The following is an 18,772-nucleotide window of genomic DNA, read 5'->3' on the forward strand; positions in this document are numbered from 1 at the left end:
TGGTTTTCAACAGAAAAACAAGTGCAAAAAGTGGTTTTGCATTACTAGCACAAGTGTGTAAAGTGGTTTTGCAATACTCGCACAAGTGCGAAAAGTAGTTTTGCTTTGACAGCACAAGTGTGAAAAGTGGTTTCTGCAACACCAACACAAGTGTGGAAAGTGGTTTTGCATCACCAGCACAAGTGTGGAAAGTGGTTTTGCAACACGAACAGAAGTGCGAAAAGTGGATTTCAACACTAACAGGAGCGCGAAAAGTGGTTTTGCAACAATTACACAAAGGCGAAAAGTGGTTTTGCATCAATTACACAAGTGCAAAAAGTGGTTTTGCATTGCCAGCACAAGTGTGGGAAGTGGTTCTGCAACACTGACACAAGTGTGGAAAATGGTTTTGCAACATGACCACAAGTGGGGAAAGTGGTTTTGCAACACCAACACAAGTGTGAAAAGTGGTTTTCAACACGAACACAAATGCGAAAAGTGGTTTTGCATTACTAGCACAAGTGTGTGAAGTGGTTTTGCAACAACAACAAAAGTGGGGAAAGTGGCTTTGAAATACTCGCAAAAGTGCGAAAAGTGGTTTTGCATTGCCAGCACAAGTGTGGAAAGTGGTTATGCAACACCAACACAAGTGTGGAAATTGGTTCTGCAAAACTAACCCAAGTTTAAAAAGTGGTTCTGCAACACGAACACAAATGTGAGAAGTGGCTTACAACACTAACACAGGTGCAAAAAGTGGTTTTGCAACACGACCACAAGTGGGGAAAGTGGTTTTGCAACACTAACGCAAGTGGGGAAAGTGGTTTTGCATTGCGAGCACAAGTGTGGAAAGTGGTTATGGAAAGTCAGAAAGTGTTTATGGAAAGTGGAAAGTGGTCAACACCAACGCAACTGGGGAATGTAGTTCTGCATCACTAAAACAAGTGCAATAAGTGGTTTTCAACACGAACACAAGTGGCGAAAGTGGTTTTGCAACACTAACTCAAGTGGGGAAAGTGGTTTTGCAACGCAACCACAAGTGGGGAAAGTGGTTTTTAACACTAACAGGAGCGCGAAAAGTGGTTTTGCAACAATTACACAAGTGCGGAAAGTGGTTTTGCATCACTAGCACAAGTGTGGAAAGTGGTTTTGCAACACTAACACAAGTGGGGAAAGTGGCTTTGCAATACTCGCACAAGTGTGAAAAGTAGTTTTGCATTGCGAGCACAAGTATGGAAAGTGGTTTGGCAACACCAACACAAGTGGGGAAAGTGGTTCTGCATCACTAAAACAAGTGTAAAAAGTGGTTTTCAACACTAACACAAGTGCGACAAGTGGTTTTCAATGCCATCGCAAGTGCGGAAAGTGGTTTTGCAACACTAACATGTGTGAAAAGTGGTTTTCGACATGAACACAATTGCGGAAAGTAGTTTTGCAACACTAACACAAGTGTGGAAAGTGGTTTTGCAACACTAACACAAGTGCGAAAAGTGGATTTCAACACTATCAGGAGCGCGAAAAGTGGTCTTGCAACAATTATACAAGTGCGCAAAGTGGTTTTGCATCACCAGCACAAATGTGGAAAGTGGTTTTGCCAGACCAACACAAGTGCGAAGAGTGGTTCTGCAACACTAACACAAGTGCGAAAGTGGTTCTGCAACACTAACACAAGTGCGAAAAGTGGTTTTCAACACAAACACAAGTGGGAAAAGTGGCTTTGCAATACTCGCACAAGTGTGAAAAGTGGTTTTGCATTTGCATCCAACTCACAATCCCACGAGATATGCGGAAAGGACGACCCAAAACCAATTATCTTCTTTTTGATTCATATATAAACATCATTAAAAGTAAATAATGACCTCGGCCAAAGTTCAAACGACGTGAGTTTCATCTCCACATGAGAGAATTCCACATAGCTATTTGGGCGGTGTATAAGCTAACAGATCGCTGTCTCCATCGATCTTGCCAAGGCCGTAACACCTATCAGCTCAAAATCCTTTTAACTGTTGACTTGGTAGTTTTTACAATGAAGGAAACACGTATGCGGAGTACATACGACATAGTGATTGTGAATGTGACTGCTCTGAGGCGTCTTTCGCTTCGCTTCGAATTATTCATTACCTTCATTCATTCATTTAATGATCATTACACTCATTCTTACGCTCATTAAACGTTCATTAAACATTAAACGTTCATTAAAGGATTACGAAAATAAAAACGAAAAACATTACGAAATTACGTTCACACCGTCACATCAAACACTACCGTGAACACAAACATCGTCACAACATCATCACAATGAAAACATCGTCACAAACGTTACGTTACGTAATTCAAACCGTGAACACATCGAATATTGGAGAGCCCATTGCCCAAATTTGAAACATGGTGGAATAATATTTACCGACATGAACAGTGATGTGGCTTTTATTGAAATTCTACAAATACTGTTTAGATTTTGATGATTTGCGTGTTATATGATTTAACGGATGTTTATATAAATCGTTTAAAATAAAAAAAAGCCTTCAATTTCTGATATTTTACCTTTTCGTTTGGGCCTCCCAATGGAAGCCCCGCCCATAGGGCAGGTACCGTTGCTGGCAGTATTAATTTGTGATTGAAATGATGAATGATGGAATGAAAACATGGAGTTCCTGCTGTCAAGGCCTGACGTTCGACTGAAGGGGGCACAAGAATGTGGAATATATTGGTTCATCGTTTACCATTCGCCGTTTTTTTAACCAAGTCATTCACGAATCGGATGTCCATGCCCGAAGGGTAAAAAAAAATGAAAGTTACATTATTTGCTGGCTGGTATCTGGTATTTTATTCCGCTCCAACAGATGATGTTGATTGCTGAAAAGTGAGAAGGCGTGCCATTTCGGTCCGTTTTGAGCCGAGCCAAACTCCTCGTCCTCAACCACAAACCTTTGAGTTTCCAAATGGCAATCTTCATGAAAATTAGCAACGAAGAGGAAGAATATCGCAGCATGACGTCAGAAATCACACGGAAAGACGGAAAGATTCCTTCAATCCCCGCAGTGAGCGCCGCTCCTCTTTGGTCCCAAAAGGACCACCGACCTTCGATGGAGTAAAAAAAGAAGTGAACATGAGGAACGAATGAGATGAAATAATTAATTATAACAAGAAAAAGGATAACAATGAAAAAAAAAAGCCTAAACGATATCTATATTTTAAATCTTTCGTCCATGTTGATGTTTTTATCATATTTTGCCACCAAAACTACACGTAATCATGTGATAATCATTATTTTCTCAAAGAATGGTCCCGAACGATTCGGGAGGTTAAACACACAACACACACAACAGGCATTTGAAGGCCATTTTCCATGCGAGAGCAGGGGTTGGCCTCGTGAGGAATGGAAACAATATGGCGCACACAGACCACGTGGCCATAATCTTTCGGACACGCCATGCAGGGAATCTATTGCTATATACAGGGACTCCACCCAATCCCAATCGTCTGTACACAAGAAGTCTCCATGCAACTGTGGATGACATAGTGCTTCTCCTGGTGGGAGAGGATATTACAAGTCAAACGGTACTATAATCAATAATCATACTATACCAGCAAACTCGAACAGAAAGATCAAAACCTTTTCCTTAATCGACTCGATTTAATGTTCCATCAACTATGAACACAAGGATCCATGTGCGATGGAGGAATTTCGAAGAGATTTTTGTTACAAGATAACGAGGTAAAAGAAGGAAGTTGGAATATCGAGACTCAATATCCGGCGTCATGACGTCCTCTTAGCGTCATGACGTCAGGAGAGCATCATGACATTTCGGCTTCCTCGGATTGCATCCAGTCGTTAAATCGTTTATAATCTGCTCCAATCTCAGCAGCAAAGCGAGAAATTATCCAAATAAATAAATCATAATATCGAACCTAATATTACAATTAGGATTTGTTTACAAATATCGTGCAAAATTCACCATTTAAATAGATATTCAGGGAAAAGTGTTGAATACGTCCTGGTAAAGTAAGGCGGTGCTCGCACTAGGACAAGGGAGACCGTGGGGTAAACAACTCATACTTACCTGACAGGAGAAATACCATGATCATTAAGGTGGTGTTCTCAGGGCGAGGTCCACCCATTGCACTCCGGGTGGGTTGACCCTTGCGATTTCCCCAAATGTGGGAAACTCGACTGTACAATTTGTGGTAGTGGGGGACTGCGTTCGCGCTATCCCCTGATTGTTAAACTAAAAACAGATGAAACATGTCGTTGTTGTTATCACAAGACAAACACGTACAAGTGGTAATAGTTGTTGAAGGATTGTTGTCGTTCATTCAAAATGACTTTTCAGTACAAGTGATGTTCAGAACACCTGACTGCAAGTTTCCTTGTGACGTCATTACCTCCACCTGACGGAAGCTGTTTTCACTCCTCTCTGTCTGTGTACTGGATATCTCAAAACGAGGTGGACGGATTGGGACGAAACGAGGTGGACAGGTTGGGTGTGCGACAAAGACGAAAGCATTTGATTTTGGTGAAGATCCGGTTCCTGGAATCTTTGTGCCTCCACCAACGCAGTCGCCGGATGCATGTTTTCGGGTTGTCCATCTGTCCGCCCATGACAGGTTTGTATTACCACGATAAGTTGAGAACGTGTTGAAGGGATCCAAATCAAAGTTGTGCAGGAATGTGTAATGAGATAAAGATGAACCAACTGATTATATTTTTTCGTCATGAGGTCAGAGGTCAGGTTCGGTAAAAATCTTATTACCACGATAACTTCTGAACCAGTGATGGAATTTGACCAAAGTATGTATTATGATGCCGAGAGCAAACATGAACTGATTTGATTTTGGGGTCAAGGTCAAAGGTCAGACTCTGTAATAGGTTTCTAACTTGACAACGGCTGAAGGAATCAAAGTCAAACATGGCACATGTAAATAACAAACAACAACATGCATTTTAAGGCCATTTTCCCTGCTAGAGCAGGTAAGCCTTGCGGTCCCCATGACAATCTCCTCCATTTTGCCATATTTTCTGCATCTCCCCTTGTCCGCATTTCTTCTTCCACCATCTTTAGCCAAGTCTTCCTCGGTCTTCCCCGTCCTCTACTTCCTTCTACATTCATTTCCATCACTCTTCTCAACCAGTCACTTTCATCCTTCCTCAACACATGACCAAACCATCTCAACCTGTTCCTCTTCACAGCATCAATCACAGGCTCAATTCCCATCATCTTTCGCAATTCATCATTTGTCTTCCTCCCTCTCAACGATACTCCGCACATCCACCGAACCATTCGCCTTTTCAGCCTTCGTTGCTGCTCTACGTTCATTACCCATGTCTCGCTCCCATAAATCATAACACTTCTCACACATGCAGCATACACTCCCCCTCCTCATCAGCACGCCACTCAGTTCCCGAAACTTCTTCCATGCACATCTCACTCCAGCAACCGTTGCCGAGTCTGATCCACCTTCTCCATTCAGCATGTCTCCGAGGTAGCAAAATGTTTTCACACCTTCCAGCTTCACACCATCTCCAAGATCCAACTCAACATTTCCTCCATCTGCAGTTCACTCTGTGCACACCTTTCACTTGCATGTAGCTGCCACACTGGTTAATGACCCTCTCAAGCCACTACATTTTTGATGAACCCACTCAGCACACATTGGACATTGAATGGAGTTCACTCCGACACCCTTCCTGCACACAGCACACGGCCACTTCCCAGTTCTCTCTAACTCACCACATGCTTTACCACTTGCCATCACCTTCGTTTTTCCGATATTCACCTTCAGACCTTTTGTCTCCAAACATTCCTTCCACTTGTTCATCTTCTCCTTCAGTCCATCCATACTTTCTGCAATCAACACCAGATCATCTGCATACAACAACTCCCACGGCAAACCCTCCTTTATTTCGAGCCAGCACCTCCATCACAGCTACAAATAGTAGTGGACTTAGTACCGACCCCTGATGCACTCCCACCTTCACCTCAAACTCACCACTGTTCCCGTCCTTCGTCCTTACAGCTGTGCACGCTCTTTTGTACATTGCCATCACCACTCTGATCAACCATTCCTCCACTCCTATCTTCCTCAATGCCAATGCCACTACTTCACGTGGAACCCTATCGAATGCTTTCTCCAGATCAACAAACCCAAGAAACAACTTCTTCCTCTTCTCCAGGTACTTCTCCTGCAACTGCCTTACAATAAAAAGCACATCTGTCGTTCTTCTTCCTGGCATAAATCCAAACTGCATTTCGTCGATCTTCACCTTCTTCCTTATCCTCCTCTCCAACACCCTTTCCAATACCTTAATTCCATGCTCCAATAACTTTATCACTCGGTACGAGCCACACTGTAGAGGGTCACCTTTCCCCTTGTATAGAGGGACGAGGGTACTCAGTTCCCAATCCACTGGAATTCGGCCTTCTTTCACCACCAGATTACAGATCTCTGTCATTCTCTTCACATCCCAACTTCCTGCTGCCTTCAACATATCTCCCACAACTCCCGTCGGCCCTCCCGCTTTTCTACTCTTCATTGCTTTTATTGCTTCCTCAACTTCCTTCTCAGTTATCTTCTCTGCCGGTCCTAAAACTGTGTTACTCTCTATGTTGCCATCCCATTCATTCTCTGTATTCAACAGCATTTCCATATATCTCTTCCATCTTCCTTTAATTCTATCTGGGTCCACAATGATTTGTCCCACTTCATCCTTCAAGCAACTCACCCCCATCACATCACACCTCTCTTTCGCTATTTGCTTTGCAATCCTGAATACCGCTATCTGACCCTCTTCCGAATCCAAGCGTTCTCCGAACATTTTCCTGCATGCCTCCTGCGCCTTTGCTACCTCTTTCTTTGCAGCCTTCTTGGCTTTCTTATAACTTTCATGCTCTGCCTTTTCTGTCCCCGTACCCTTCGCCTTCTGCCACTCCTTGAACTTCTTCCTCTTCTCGTCAATCCTCTTTCCAACTTCATCATCCCACCACCATGTTTCCGAGTGCCTCGGTGGTCCTTTTGTCCATCCACATACCTCACCAACGGCTCCCAACAGACTATCTTTCATTGACATCCAACCACTTTCAAACTCAACCACATCATCCTCTGCCATACTCAGCCTCTCTTTTAATGCCTCCCTCACTCTCACCTCTTTCAACCTCCACAACTTCATTCTCGGTTGGTACTTCACCCGCCGAGCTCTCCTCGCACCCGTCACCCTTATGTCGCAGACAACCAAGTGGTGCTGTGAAACAGCCTCCTCCCCCGGGATCACCTTTGCGCCCCGGAGGTGCCCCCTATCTCGCCTACGCACAATCAGGTAGTCAACGGTTGTCGTCAACCCACCTGACGTGTATGTAACAAGCATATTATCCTCTATCTGGAACTATTATAAATCAGCAAACTCCAAAATCCTTTCACCTTCTCCATTTCTCACACTATATCCGTAACCCCCATGAACTCCCTCAAAACCGTCCATACTCCTTCCCACATGTCCATTTAGGTCTCCTCCTAGCACAACAACTTCCTCATCTTTCACGTTTTCCATCAGCTTCTCTGTCGCACACCAGAACTTGTCCTTCTCTTCATCGCTCCGACAAACCTGCGGAGCATATCCCGAGAAGACGTTCACCAAGAGCTTTCCAATCATCATTTTCACCATCATCAACCTTTCACTCACTCTAGTCACACTCACCACATTGTCTACAAACTCCTCAGAAATCAGGACACCAACACCATGCACGCCCTCTGGGCACCCTTGCCACACAAACTTGTATTTCTGTCCCTGCTTACCCTTCACCATTCTCACACCACTTCCCTTCCATCTCGTCTCCTGCACACAACATATGTCCACTCTTCTTCTGACCAATACTTCCACCACTTCTCCTGATCTCCCTGTCATTGTCCCTACATTCCATGTGCCAAACCTCAGAAACCGATCTCCACGTCGGGCATCAGACGTTTCGTCGTCATAAATGGAGTGATTTCCACCCTTGCTTCGTTCGGGTTCCCCACCTTGTTTTGACGAGAAGGATTGGGGTCCCCATGGGGTACTTCGGGTGTACCCTGCCCATATGTAGTTGTAATTGTCATGGTTCCCTTTTTGAGGCAATGTTTTTATGGCCGGATGCCCTTCCTGACGCCAACCCTTTTTAGTCGCCTCTTACGACACGCAGGGATACGGTGTACCTATCCTAAACCGGGGTACACACCGGGAATGGTACACGTGGTACATGTATAATGATGTAAAGATAAACCGATTAGATTTCAGGGTCAAGAGGTCAAAGGTCACATCCCGATAAATAAAAAAAGATATATTACAGAGCTAACTTGTGAACCAGTGATGGGATTTTGACCAAACTTGGTATAAGTATATATTATGATGCAAAGATGAACTGATTAGATTTCTGCATCAAGAGGTCAAAGGTCGGGGGCTGTAATAGGTTTTTGTTACCGTGATCAATGAATAATCGCTGAAGTGATGCAAGACAAACTTGGTACAAGTATGTATAATCTTACTATAATTCACCAAATGTCCGTCCGTCTGTCTGTCCGTCCGTTTGAAGGTACCGCAAAGACGGCTGAACCGATCGCAACAATATTTTGGGTGGGTAATCCTGGGATCTCCTGGAGTAAAAGAGGCTATATTGTTTTTCCAATTTCAGCTTTGGTCTCCAGCATTTTCAGGTTTGGACTCCCGCATAACGTTATTTTCCCGGGTGCCGCACAAACGGCTGCACCGATCGCTGCACGGCTGCACCGATCAGACTCGGTGACCTCGGACAAAGACCTTTTATAAGGACTTTGGTTGAATCCCTGCTTGAGAGAATTCCAACCCCCTCCCCGCCATCACGGTCGTCTCTCGTACTCACAATCCCACGAGATATGCGGAAAGGACGACCCAAAACCAATTATCTTCTTTTTGATTCGTATATAAACATCATTAAAAGTAAATAATGACCTCGGCCAAAGTTCAAACGACATGAATTTAATCTCTACATGAGAGAATTCCACATAGCTATTTGGGCAGTGTATACGCTAACAGATCGCTGTCCCCATCTATCTTGCCAAGGCTGTAACACCTATCGGCTCAAAATCCTTTTAACTGTTGACTTCGTAGTTTTTACAATGAAGGAAACATTAACAATGTTGTTAAAAGTTTATTTTGTGATTAATTTGTGATTAGAGTTATGTTGTTTGGAATGAAAAAAAGATATCGAGTGCAAGTAAATGACGACAAGCCGTGATGGTTTCTTCCTTCTAAACGTGAACTTCGCGGATCGCCATATGCAGATTCGCCACAGACCCACGATCGATGTTTCTATGCGTGAACATACCAGTTTGTTTGCGAACGGGTACGTTTTGCATGGAAGTCCTTCACGAACTTGCTGTCCATGTCTGACGTGCGACTGAGGGTGCCACAGGAATGTGGAATTTATTGGTTTCATGCTTTAGCATTCGCCGTATCTGCATTGCCTAATTGCTTCTGGCCATACACGGGTATCTCACTAGTGATAAAAATATCAATGGATTACATTATGGGGTCAAGAGGTCGAAGGAAAGAGGTCCAGTTAGGTAAAAATTTTGTAACTGTGATACTTTGTGATCCAGTGATGGGGTTTTGACCAAACTTGGAACAAGTGGAGATTATGATGAAAAGATGAACGAATTAGATTTCGGCATCAAAGGTCAGAGGTCATGTCTGATAAAAATGTGATATTTGAGAACAGCTGAAGAGATTTAAATCAAACTTGGTACAAGTATGTATAATGATGTAATAATGTGTGCAGAGGCATATCGGTTGTCATCACGACGTCAGTGACATTCTAGTTTACATGCTTCTTCACCATAGAGAGATTGAATGAATGAATGATCGTTTTAAGCCGTGTTTCCCTGCTAGAGCGGGGGTTAGCCTTGCGGGCCCCAATATAATCACGGTTCCCTATTTGAGGCAATGTTTTATGGCCGGATGCGCTTCCTGACGCCAACCCATATTCGCGTCTTACAATGTGCAGGGTTACGGTGTACCTATTCTAAATCAGGGTACACACCGGGATCATTCATCCCAGCAAGCTGGTACTCAATTTGCCGACCTCGGAAGGATGACAGGCTGAGTCAACCCCCCTGGTGTTAATTCAGCAATGGACCGGGATTCGAACTCAGGATCCTAGGATCCCAAGCCTGCACCCTAACCGCCAAGCCAACACCAGTCATTGAGAGATTGGGGTGAGTGGCTCGGGGTGGTCGGGGTCTTCCTCGGGGTGGTCGGCGTCTTCCTCGGGGTGGTCGGCGTCTTCCCAGGGGTGGTCGGCGTCTTCCCAGGGGTGGTCGGCGTCTTCCTCGGGGTGGTCGGCGTCTTCCTCGGGGTGGTCGGCGTCTTCCTCGGGGTGGTCGGCGTCTTCCTCGGGGTGGTCGGCGTCTTCCTCGGGGTGGTCGGCGTCTTCCTCGGGGTGGTCGGCGTCTTCCTCGGGGTGGTCGGCGTCTTCCTCGGGGTGGTCGGCGTCTTCCTCGGGGTGGTCGGCGTCTTCCTCGGGTTGGTCGGCGTCTTCCTAGGGGTGGTCGGCGTCTTCCTCGGGGTGGTCGGCGTCTTCCTCGGGGTGGTCGGCGACTTCCTCGGGGTGGTCGGCGTCGTCCTCGGGGTGGTCGGCGTCGTCCTCGGGGTGGTCGGCGTCGTCCTCGGGGTGGTCGGCGTCGTCCTCGGGGTGGTCGGCGTCGTCCTCGGGGTGGTCGGCGTCGTCCTCGGGGTGGTCGGCGTCGTCCTCGGGGTGGTCGGCGTCGTCCTCGGGGTGGTCGGCGTCGTCCTCGGGGTGGTCGGCGTCGTCCTCGGGGTGGTCGGCGACTTCCTCGGGGTGGTCGGCGTCGTCCTCGGGGTGGTCGGCGTCGTCCTCGGGGTGGTCGGCGTCGTCCTCGGGGTGGTCGGCGTCGTCCTCGGGGTGGTCGGTGTCGTCCTCGGGGTGGTCGGCGTCGTCCTCGGGGTGGTCGGCGTCGTCCTCGGGGTGTTGGGCGGCGTCCTCGGGGTGGTCGGCGTCGTCCTCGGGGTGGTCGGCGTCGTCCTCTGGGTGGTCGGCGTCGTCCTCGAGTGGTCGGAATAGTCCTAGTCCTCAGGATGGTCGGCATCATCCTCAGGGTGGTCAGCGACGAGGGTGTCACCTTCCAAACCTGGAGAGGTAACATACCAGGAGATTGTGAAGGGGGTGTCGGACATTATTCTCTCAAGCCACATAAAATCTTAGCACAGTTTCGGGTGAGGGGTGTGTGCAGCAGCTGGTTTCGGTTGAGTGGGTGTGTGCAGCAGCCGGGACAGGCTTTAAGTGCATACCTCACGAAGCTCGGGGTGGTCGGCGTTATCCTCCTCCTCCTGTCCTCTGGGTGGTCGGCGTCATCCTCCTCCTCCGGTCATCGAGGTGGTCCCCCTCCATCCTCGGGGTGGTCGGCGTCCCCCTCCGGCTTTGGGGTGGTCCCCCTCCGTCCTCGGGGTGGTTGGCGTCCCCCTCCATCCTCGGGGTGGTCCCCTCCGTGCTCGGGATGGTCGGCGTCCCTCTCCGTCCTCGGGGTGGTTGGCATCCCCCTCCGTCCTCGGGGTGTTTCCCCTCCGTCCTCGGGGAGGTTTGGGTCCCCCTCCGTCCTCGGGGTGGTCCTCCTCGATGACGGACAGTTACAGGGCGAAAGGCACGGCTGGCTGGCGGTTACTGGCGACCATGGTCGCGTACGTCTTAAATGCACTTGCGCTATATGCGCTCCCAATGCCGCTCAATAGGCGCTCCCCAATGCGCTTTCCTCACGAGGCCTCTTTGCACAATCATGTCGCATAAGCTCTTTGGTAGCAAGCGCGATTCCTTCAGTCCTCGTATACAGTTCTCTCATAAGGGCAGTCCTTTTCACCGAGTGCAGTTGCGTAAGTCCTCTTACAAAGCCCCTCGCTCATCAGTCCTTCTGGTAAAGCGCAATTCCTTCAAGTCCTCTCGCATAAGTCCTTCTGGTAAAGCGCAATTCTTTCAAGTCCTTTTATACAGTTCTCTCATAAGGGCCGTCCTTTTCAACGAGTGCAGTTGCGTCAGTCCTGTTACAAAGCCCCTCGCTCATCACTGCTGTACAAGGGCTTTGTGCGTGCGTTTATATAGCGCCGCCCAGCGAACCCTCTGGAACTTGCCAGCCGCGCACTTACCACGCCTCTCACGCCCTTTCACCCGAGCCCTGGTTGGTTGTTGGTTCTTACCGTCTCACTGCCGCTCCCCGACCTCAACGCCGGCTCCACCCTCTCTCAGGCCTACCTCGTGGTATTTGGCTGGTTTCGAGCGAAAATCGCTGCTGGCAAAGGAGATGGATTAGCCGAATCAGGGCGCGGGATGGATGCTGCACAACGAGGTCGATTTGGAGGGTGGAGGCAAAATGAACGGGGCTTACTCTTATTTATTTTACACAACGCAGGTATCACTAATGGAAATGACCTTATTCTCACACATACTGTGACATAACTAATGTTCTAAGGTGGCCTACGTGTTGCTTGTGGACTAACTATGGGGGCAAACCTTTAACCTTTAATGATGGTATATGTACACTTCTCAGAACCGCAACAATATATATATATATCACGATATTTCAAGAAGTTGTGGACGGATTATGACAAAACTCGGTGGACAGATTGGGTCAGTGACAAGAACAAGCCGATTATATTTTGGTTCAGGTCTGGATCCAGATCCGGCCTATCAGTGGGATACAAAGCATAAACTGGTCAGCCTGGTGTAGGTATGCGCTCTACTGAGTGCTGTTATAGTTTCCTCCGTGAGGCACATGTAAAGATCTTGCGACCTTCGAATTTGAATGCTGCAATTATGTTTGTGTCGTCTTTATTTGCTTATAGTACTGAATGTTTTTGCCTTACTACATTTTTAAAAAACTTTTAATGAAATGGTCATTCTAATGAAGTGCAATGAAGTATTGCCGACTTGTGGACTTTAGTTGTTGAATCACTCTTCCCGAGATAATTGTTCTCGGCATCTTGTACATATATGTTCCGTTCGAATGTGGTGATCATTATGCCTTCCAGATCGTTCAGGTTCCCTTTTGTGGGGAGATAAGTTGTGAAGACTGGATAAAGAAGACCACTGCCAGGTAAAAGTTGCAAAGTAAAGGTCCAGTCTCTTGTGCAAACTTAAAAAGAACAAGGTACAAACAAACAAAAATTAATCTGTTGCTGTGCTCCATCACCATATCAGGGATGAAGATGTTGACACAGGAGCTCCTTCCATGGGAGCCAAAGGTCTCTGCATCCCATTTGAGCCGCTCCGGCAATTGGCACCTGGCGTGTTCTGCATAAGTGGCAAGGAGCCTGCGAAGTTTTACACGCTTTTTGGGCGCAGCTATTAGTGGATGTTTTTTAAACACCGTACCATTTCTTGCTGGAAGTTTTATTCACCAACTAAAAAGCTGCTAACTCGGGGTTATTGGTTACCACATACAGTTGCCTACGTCTCACCAACTTTGTTGGTTTTTGTTAGAAAAGAGACTTTTTGCTGCTCGTCCTTTTTTGTAAGCTCTTCTTTTGCCTCTTTGGAAGCAAAATGGTGGGATGGGTTTCAATGGGAATGAAAAGTTGTGCACTGATGGTGGGTGACCTAATAAACTCCATTCTCTCATGTTCTCAATCTATTCACATTGTGTATACCATAGAATATAGATGACTAGTAAAAATACACATCTCGAGTGACGAGAAAAGCAAGCAAGTCCACCAAGTACCTGTTCCCTGTGACGGGAAAAGTTTCAGTTAATCTGTCAATTAAAATTATTTCATTGACTTTAAAAAAGGTTAATTGTGTTCCACTCTTGGTTTCACTCAGAACCAAAGCTCTGAGCTACATATGCCGCCCACCGCAAAATGGTGGTGCAACATCGAGTGGCGGAGGTTGGATTTGTCTAAAAAGAGGACGAACTGTCCTGCTTGCGAAATAAAATTTGGCATCAACATTGTTCATGCTTGTTCTCCCATCATTTCAAAAGTGAATGTTCAGCTTTTCAAATGCAGCGTGGGAAGTGGTCGTTGTAAACGGGTGACAGATGAACACACGGACAGACACCACGGTTCACAATATATAATGGACGACTTCCCTTACAAGGAACTTCAACACAGAAAGAGACTATTCGGCCAATCGAGCCTGCACAATGGTTGCCAACCAATGACAGTTTTTTGTATACACAGTCAAAGCTTTTGTGGAAGAGCCAGAACACTGAACGGATCTGGATGCAATGGAACGCAAGAGACAGTAGAGAGGGGAGCGATGCTAACAGTGGAGTTTAAGGACTTTTCTCCTGCCTCTGGAACAAACTCCCTCACTCTCTTCAATCCCACTCCTCCCTCCAGGTCTTTAAAACAGCTGTTCACCACCGTCTCTTATCTTCCCCCAACCAAAATCTTGATCTTTTCTACCCCCGCTAATTTCACCCCAGATCCACTTTTTTGACCCCCGCTTTTCAGGCTAACCCCCGCTCTAGCAGGGAAAATGGCCTTAAAATGCATGTTGTTGTTGTTGAGTGTTGTAAAATAATCAGATCTACAACAGGTCTCAGAAGGTGAGTTTAATCTGAATCGAACACCAGCAATATCTGAAAGAGAATTAGCAATCATAGGATCAATATATGTCAAGCATATAGGCAATAAGAGTATCATAGTCAAGCAAGCAAGCTACATGAAAAGCGGTTCCCTTACCATTCTAAGCATACACGTGGAGAAAGCATGATAAATGTCTCAGGACTGCGCTTCACGACTCGGGGCTAAGTTCTTATAATAGCCACGTAGTGGAGAGAAGCGGTAATGGCGCCTGGGTCGCAACTTGGATACATTTTCATCAAATTTCTCCCCGGGTTTAAAACTTCGCTCGGAAGCCGGTGAGCATGATGCATATAACTACAGTTAGCAGCTGAGTACATGAGAGTTGCATCACGACCAGCCAAAACGATCAGGGCGGCGAATCTCTCGTCCCGTGCGTGTGCGGTACACGTCGGGGCCCTCGGTAACAGCATCTTGATCGGCTCCATCAGGAGTGCTCTCCGTCGTCGGTGACGGGGGTGGTGCAATTATCTCTGGCGGCTCAGGCGAGGAAAGGGGTAGACGCGAGGGCGAGTTCCCCAACACCGGGTTCTCCGAGCAGAGCTCGGTCCCAACGGGATCCCCACAGGGCGCGAGTTGACGGACCGACGCAGTGGACTCGCGTCCATCGGCCAGTTGGACTCGAGCATGATCAGGATTAGTTTGAAGGATCTGAACCATGTCAACAAGTGGGTCATATTTGCTCGTGCGCACCGCCCGTTTAAGAAAGGCCGGACCGGGCTGAGCGAGCCACCCAGGCAGAGGGAGGACAGATCCCGTGCGACGCTGGTAACAAAATAAACGATCGTGCGGAATTTCATTTGTAGCCGTGCAGAGGAGCGAGCGGATTGAATGAAGGGCTCGATGCACCAAACCAGTCCATTGGTCCAGTCGCAGGCCATGACACTTGAGGCCCAAAGAGATGGCCCTCCATATAGTGCCATTAAAGCGCTCCACGCAACCATTAGCGTGGGGGCTGTACGGTGTGGTGCAGCTGGAAGCAATATTACGCTGCAACAGAAAGGCCCGCACATCCTGTGACAAGAACACCCCTCCTCGGTCGGTATGCACATACCCCGGATTCCCAAACATCGAAAACAGGTATTGCATACATCAGATAACCGTAGCCGCGGACATATCGCTGCATGGGAAGGCAAAAGGGAATCTAGAGTATTCGTCCACAATGGTGAGGAGGTAACGAGATGCTCCGGAGGCAGGTAGCGGCCCTTTGAAGTCCATCGCCATTCGGTCCCAGGGCTTCGTAGCCTGAATCAGCGTCCCTATGTCGGGTTTATAGAAGCGGGGTTTGAGTTCGGCGCAAACAGGACAAGAGCGACAAATGACGAACGTCCTCGACAGAGTAGGGCAAATTGCGGCTTCGCACAAAATGAACCAGACGAGTCACCCCAGGGTGACACAAGGTATCATGGAGAATGCGTAAATCATCGGAAGAGTTTAAACTCGCACAAACACCTGGTCTGGATAAAGCGTCTGCTGCGTGATTCTCCTGCCCAGGGCGATACTTGATACCAAAGCTATAATCGGCAAGCTCAATGCGCCAGCGAGTGATTTTCTCGTTTTTAATGCGCTGGGCATGTCTTGTGTCATACATGAAAGCTAGACTTTGCTGATCGGTAATGACATCGAAGCGTTTACCCAGCAAATAGGGTCTCCATCGACGTATCGACTCAATTATCGCATATGCTTCCTTTTCCGCAGAAGAATGACGTTTCTCAGCAGAGGATAACGTCCTTGAGAAGAACGCCACAGGCTTCCCCCCTTGAGAGAGAGTAGCAGCAATGGCGTGATCCGACGCGTCACTCTCGAGGACAAAGGGAACGTTATCTTCGATAGAAGACACAGCAGCGCCCGCTATGTCCGACTTCAGAGCCTGGAATGCTATTCACACGCGGTACCAGCTCGCCTCCAGGAAGCAGGACGCTTCGGAGTCCCTCACTCATTTTGCCCAAGAATTGCGGTGTCTTGGCAAAGAATGTGCTCATGAGACCCGAACCCACGAGCAAATGTGTGATGATTTAATGCGAGATGCTTTCATTTCTGGCCTTTACTCGACGAGCATCCGGCGACTTCTGCTGGAAGAACCTAACCTGACGCTGAAACAGGCCCTCAATCAAGCTATTGTGCTTTTCGAAGCTCAGGCACAATCTGAGGTGTATGGACGGCGTTACATTACAGCGGGGCTCACTGAAGAGCGGCGCTCGGAGACCGAAGCTGCTACGGAGTTCGCTGCTCCCGACACACAGCCCGAGGCGGCTGAGGCACTCGGAGCCGAAGGTACGAGCCTCGCCGCGACTATCTTGGCCGGGAGCAACGCTAAGTGCTTCTTCTGCGGAAATAGAAATCATCTCCATGCGTGAAGTTTCTTGTCATTCTTGTGGCCGGAAGGGTCACTTTGCCAAAGTATGCCGATCGGGGAACGCGCGGCGCTCCCGACCAACATTGGCTGGCATCAACTCGACGCGCATGGCACGTGCATCACCCCAGGGTAGGCATCCATCATCATCACACATTTGCTCGTGGGTTCGGGTCTCATGAGCACATTCTTTGCCAAGACGCCGCAATTCTTGGGCAAAAAGAGTGAGGGACTCCGAAGCGTCCTGCTTCCTGGAGGCGAGCTGGTACCACGTGTGAATAACATTCCGCGAATGGCGCGCAGTTCAGTCACGGCATCGTCAAATGTCGCACCATGAGATATGTAGTCGTGGACGACGTGGGTCACATGGGAGTTCAGCACTGCACGCTTCACTTCGTCGGTGATGTCGGGATGCCCTTGCAGGTAGCTGGTCAGCAGACTGAGCCAGTGCTTGAGCTGGCTCGGAGCTTCCGCAGTTTGTGGGTCCGCTCCAAACGTGGGCAACTGTAAAAGCTTGTGGGTCATGTTTATCTTGGATGATGGCAAGAGCTCGATTCAGATTAAGTGTTGTAAAATAATCAGATCTACAACAGGTCTCAGAAGGTGAGCTTAATCTGAATCGAACACCAGCAATATCTGAAAGAGAATTAGCAATCATAGGATCAATATATGTCAAGCATATAGGCAATACGAGTATCATAGTCAAGCACGCAAGCAAGCTCTATGAAAAGTGGTTCCCTTACCATTCTAAGCATACACGTGGATAAAGCATGATAAATGTCTCAGGACTGCGCTTCGCGACTCGGGACTAAGTTCTTATAAGAGCCACGTAGTGGAGATGAGCGGTAATAGCGCCTGGGTCGCAAATTGGATACATTTTCATCACATTGTGTATCCACTTTTTTGAAATACCAACTTCTTTCCTGGAAGTCGTTATGGTGTCCTTGTGTTTTATACTTCTCACCCCACCCCTTCTTCCCACGCCTCCTCCCCCCAAGCCCTCTTCCTCCCACAGATCTCCCGTGGTCCCTGCTCTCAAATTTTGTGTTTGTGTGCTTCCCCTTCTCTCCCCATCTTGTCTACAACTCCCCTTATTGTATAGCTCCCTTTATATACTTTGTGTCGGTTTGACTTTTTGTGTGATAAACGTTAGCTCTTTCACGAGCCTCGATCCTGTATACAATAATAATAATACTAATATCAAGATTCTCTGCTCACCTTCACTCTTTCATTCCTCTTTTTTTCTGCCTCTGGAACAAACTCCCTCACTCTCTTCAATCCGTCTCCTCCCTCCAAGTCTTTAAACCAGCTGTTCACCACCATCTCTTATCTTCCCACATCCAAAACCTTGATATTTTCTACCCCCGTTAAAACCCCAAATCCGCCTCTTCAAATCTCCAACTTCTTTCCTAAAATTCCGAGAAGTGTTAATTTGCTTTATACCGTGTAATCCTCCCCCAGCCCTCCTTCCACCGATCTACCAACGTCCTTGTTTTCTACTGTTGTTGGGCCTGTGTGCTTCCCTCTCTCTCCCCCTCTTGTCTCCCGCTCCCTTCATTCTCATTGTATGTTTTGTGTCTGTGCATGTTTTCATGTTCAATGTGTTTGCTCGAAAACGAGCTTCGATTCTTTTTCAAAAAATAAATGATCAACGCTTTTCACAGCTCAGGAAGGAGAATGAGTGCAACACACTTTGGGTGGTGTATAAACGAGAACGAGCGCAACACACTTTGGGTGGTGTATAAATTAGAATGAGCGCAACACACTTTGGGTGGTATGTGAACGAGAACGATCGCAACACACTTTGGGTGGTGTATAAACGAGAATGAGCGGGGATTGAGCGC

The 18,772-nt window shown here is 47.5% G+C and overlaps 1 protein-coding gene and 1 non-coding gene across 2 annotated transcripts; both read left to right on the top strand.

The window, feature by feature from the left end:
- Positions 1-4,032: 4,032 nt before the first annotated feature.
- LOC137435862 (U1 spliceosomal RNA) lies at positions 4,033-4,196 on the top strand. Its single transcript, XR_010986157.1, has one exon. It is a non-coding gene; the product is annotated as a U1 spliceosomal RNA (small nuclear RNA).
- Positions 4,056-13,938, top strand: LOC137434732 (bifunctional glutamate/proline--tRNA ligase-like). The gene is made up of 3 exons (XM_078784184.1): positions 4,056-4,108; positions 13,019-13,083; positions 13,188-13,938. Exons 1-3 carry the CDS (start codon positions 4,058-4,060, stop codon positions 13,336-13,338), a joined length of 267 nt encoding a protein of 88 aa, XP_078640310.1. The 5' UTR covers positions 4,056-4,057; the 3' UTR covers positions 13,339-13,938.
- Positions 13,939-18,772: the final 4,834 nt, after the last annotated feature.

Source organism: Myxine glutinosa, chromosome 9 (assembly GCF_964187855.1).
Source record: "Myxine glutinosa chromosome 9, kmMyxGlut1.1, whole genome shotgun sequence".
Lineage (NCBI taxonomy): Eukaryota > Metazoa > Chordata > Myxini > Myxiniformes > Myxinidae > Myxine > Myxine glutinosa.

Excerpts from the sequence above, each read along its gene's own strand:
- LOC137434732 (XM_078784184.1), top strand. The coding sequence starts at position 4,058 with ATGATCATTAAGGTGGTGTTCTCAGGGCGAGGTCCACCCATTGCACTC. Across the intron at positions 4,109-13,018 it reads GTCCACCCATTGCACTCCGG|ATCGTTCAGGTTCCCTTTTG; the intron begins GTGGGTTGACCC and ends TATGCCTTCCAG. Across the intron at positions 13,084-13,187 it reads ATAAAGAAGACCACTGCCAG|GGATGAAGATGTTGACACAG; the intron begins GTAAAAGTTGCA and ends TCACCATATCAG.